The 3227-nt window shown below is 32.7% G+C and overlaps 2 protein-coding genes across 2 annotated transcripts in view; both read right to left on the bottom strand.

The window, feature by feature from the left end:
• Positions 1 to 895, bottom strand: part of LOC107630987 (chromatin assembly factor 1 subunit FAS2) — a 4625-nt gene extending 3730 nt beyond the window's left edge. The window contains exons 1-3 of the mRNA XM_016334284.2: positions 645 to 895; positions 390 to 501; positions 40 to 66 (exon numbers count right to left, since the gene is read on the bottom strand). Of these exons, the coding sequence (XP_016189770.1) occupies positions 40 to 66; positions 390 to 501; positions 645 to 758 (253 nt within the window). The 5' untranslated portion in view covers positions 759 to 895. The remainder of the gene's footprint in view (positions 1 to 39; positions 67 to 389; positions 502 to 644) is intronic.
• Positions 1804 to 2866, bottom strand: LOC107630988 (cell wall / vacuolar inhibitor of fructosidase 2). Its single transcript, XM_016334285.2, has one exon. The coding sequence runs from the start codon at positions 2691 to 2693 to the stop codon at positions 2142 to 2144; it is 552 nt and encodes a 183-aa protein (XP_016189771.1). The 5' UTR covers positions 2694 to 2866; the 3' UTR covers positions 1804 to 2141.

The following is a 3227-nucleotide window of genomic DNA, read 5'->3' as shown; positions in this document are numbered from 1 at the left end:
AAAGCTACACAGATTCAATAGTAGTTATCAAAACCGTACCATCAGCACCAGAGGCTAGTAGCTCCCCTGCAACATACAAGACAGCATTGTCACTACTAAGTAATCACTAATCATTAATCATAAGGCAACAGAATAGCAAGTGAGTCGTAAAAGAAAAAGGATATAATTCCTTAGAATGCATTATTATAATATTTAGAGTATGATTGGTTTGGGGTTAAAAAGAGGCTGAAATTTTTCAAGACGAGCTCAATGTGTAATCTTATTCATTAAAATTTACACCTCAATTTTACTATTTTACATAGAAAGACAAACAGAGAGTAACATTAACAAGTTAAATACAAAAATCACATTTCTGACGATGCAAGGATAAGATGAAAATGAAGACTGACCGGAAGAAGAGAAGCGAATAACATTGACAGAGGAAGAATGATAAGAAGACAAGCTGTTGAGATAGGTAACTGTGGGGAGCTTCTGTGATTCGGATGGCTTAATCGACCATAACTGTTAAAACAAGAAAATGGTAGTAAGGTGAGTGTTACTGATAGATGCTTGTTATGAAATTGCATCGGGAACGAAATGATAGTACAGTCATAAGCATTCAACCGTAATACAAGCAAGGAAGGAAAGAAAGAATAGGGATCGACCTTGATGTCGAAATCGGCGCCGGCGGTAGCGAGAGTGGAGGAGGAAGGGTGGAAATCAAGGGATAAGATGGGCTTACTCTCGTGCCAGCTGATCTGAACCGTCCCACCCTTCATTTTTATCTTCTTCTGTTGGCGATTCAGATCGGATTAGATCAGATCAGAGGGTTAGGGTTTGAAGTTCGAAGTGTAGTGTTTGTGTTTGAAAGAAACTTAGGGAAGAAAGGGAAGGAGGAATTTTTAGCGCCTCTTCTTTAGGCCCAATTTAAAACGGCCCAATTGTACTACTAAAGTAAAACGATTCTGACAAAAAAAAAGTAAAACGATTTTAGTTTCTGGCATTTATTTTTCCCAAATCCATTCAAATTAGAGGCTCACGTGATTTTCGGTTAGCAAATTTAGATATAAATAAATAAAAGGTCCAAAGACAATTACAAGAAGGACATGAACCCTATTTTTCCCCTCCTGCCCCACCCTTCAATATATTTAGGCAATAGTAACAATAAATGGGGCATATGCCTTCAGGCTTCAAGTTCATTCAATTCTTAGCCGCGTTTGGTTAGGTGAACAGAAAAAAAAAAGACACTAAAAACAAAATATAAATAATAGAATAAAAATTCAAAAATTAGTATTTTTATATTTTATTTGATAATAAATAAGAATAAATTAAAAAATTTAATTTTTTATTTATTATTTAAAAATTTTAAAAATATATATAATAATTAAAAAATATAATTATAAAAAATTAACAAAAATAATAAAAAAATAAAAATAAATTATATTTTTTATTAATATTTATATTTTTTATTAAAATAATAATAAAAAAGACACAAAATACATTAATATAATATTTTTATTTATGTCTTATTTGTTAAACAAGATTTTATTTCTTTATGTTCTTGTGTAAGCGCGCGGTTGTAAACTAATGCAGCCTAAGGGATATGACTAAAATCGAATCATGAGTGTGTATGAGAAGACCAATCCGAAAAGGCAACCCACTGGTAGCTACACATCAATCATTTGTCAAAAAGAAAAAGGACATCAATCATAGTGGGTACTGGGTAGCTAGCAAGCAGCAATGATTGAATCTTTTCACCAATTACCACAATAGACGAACTCGTTATTTCTTCCCAAGAAAAGTTGACCAATTTTCACCTTCATCGGTAGAAAATAATATAACTTTATATCTTGCATAATCCTCATGTTATGTAATGCTTTTTCACTACACCTGTGACATGTGAATGTGATAGCTACAGCCAAACAAATGGACCACTAATTAATGCTATAAACACGCAAATGCCTTCAAATGTGCCGTGATTGTTGGCTTTACACAGAGTAATGGCAAAATTGTACTGATGAACACAACTAAAATTTCATAAGGATCTATACTTACAAACGATTAGTGAGGAATTTGATAATAGACTCAAATTAAAAGGAAAATATATATAATAAGCACAAGAAAGAAAATGGTTTAATATGCAATTGCAAATACTAATTATTCTAATACCAATTAAAATCATCAATAATCCCCATGGCAACATCACATATATGCTTCAAAGCATTCTCTCTACGAGCAAGTTCAGGAGGGTAAACCAAAGCAGGATTCTGTTTGAACAAGTTGTGGCAAACATTTGGATAATCTTTGGCCGCAGAAACGTGCATGTAAGCATAATCATAGACTTGATCAGCCAAATCTTGAACAGAAGCTTGAAGTGATTCACCTGCATATGTGTACTTGTCTAAACATTCTTTAAGGACCCTTTTGAAGGTAGTGTCATTGGTGGCCGGGTTATGCAACTGAGAAGACAAGTAGGAAGAAGTGGATGTTGCATTGGCCATGGCAACCCCAACCATGATCATTGCTAGTCCCCTTGGGTCCGCGTTTGAACTTGTTGGATCTGATTTCAGGGAAGAGAAGCATAGATCGTAGTACTTTGTGTGCCTGCATGTTTTCTTCATTAACTTGGTGTCCCCATTCGCATATAATCTTGGGTCTCCAAGTACAAAAAACAGGAGAAGTAAATGGTATAAGAAGATCTTAGAAGAAGCCATTACAAGTGTATGTGTGTGATCAAGAAAATGTTGATTCCAACAAGCCTCAAGCTTTAGTTGAGAAGAGTGATAACTTTGTTGGGAGTAGAAGAGAGTAGAGATAGAATGTGTTATGTTGAAAACCGGGTCAACATAAAGCTAACAACCGGGCTTATATGGATGCTTTTTCTTCCTTAGATCTAGTTGCCTTCATTTGTCTCTAGTGTTATTTTATATATAATTTTCAAGACTAAAAAATTTACACCGACAACACTTGGTATAACTATTAGTCTATTAGACATTGAATTATTTACTTTACATATATGTTACTATAGGAAATATTTGGTAACAAAACAAATTAGTCAAAAATAATTATAATTTAACTTATTTAGTATTTATTAATTATTGTGATAATTAATAAATACTAAATAAAATAAGTTCTGACTATTTTTTTTTTGTTGTATCCTCCCTAAGACCTTAACATTATCGTTTTATTATATATTCATTTAACATTCAATCATTCATAGAATGATAATACAAAAGTTTATATATATA

Source organism: Arachis ipaensis, chromosome B03 (genome assembly GCF_000816755.2).
Source record: "Arachis ipaensis cultivar K30076 chromosome B03, Araip1.1, whole genome shotgun sequence".
NCBI lineage: Eukaryota > Viridiplantae > Streptophyta > Magnoliopsida > Fabales > Fabaceae > Arachis > Arachis ipaensis.
This window is presented reverse-complemented; position numbering and strand designations above follow the sequence as displayed.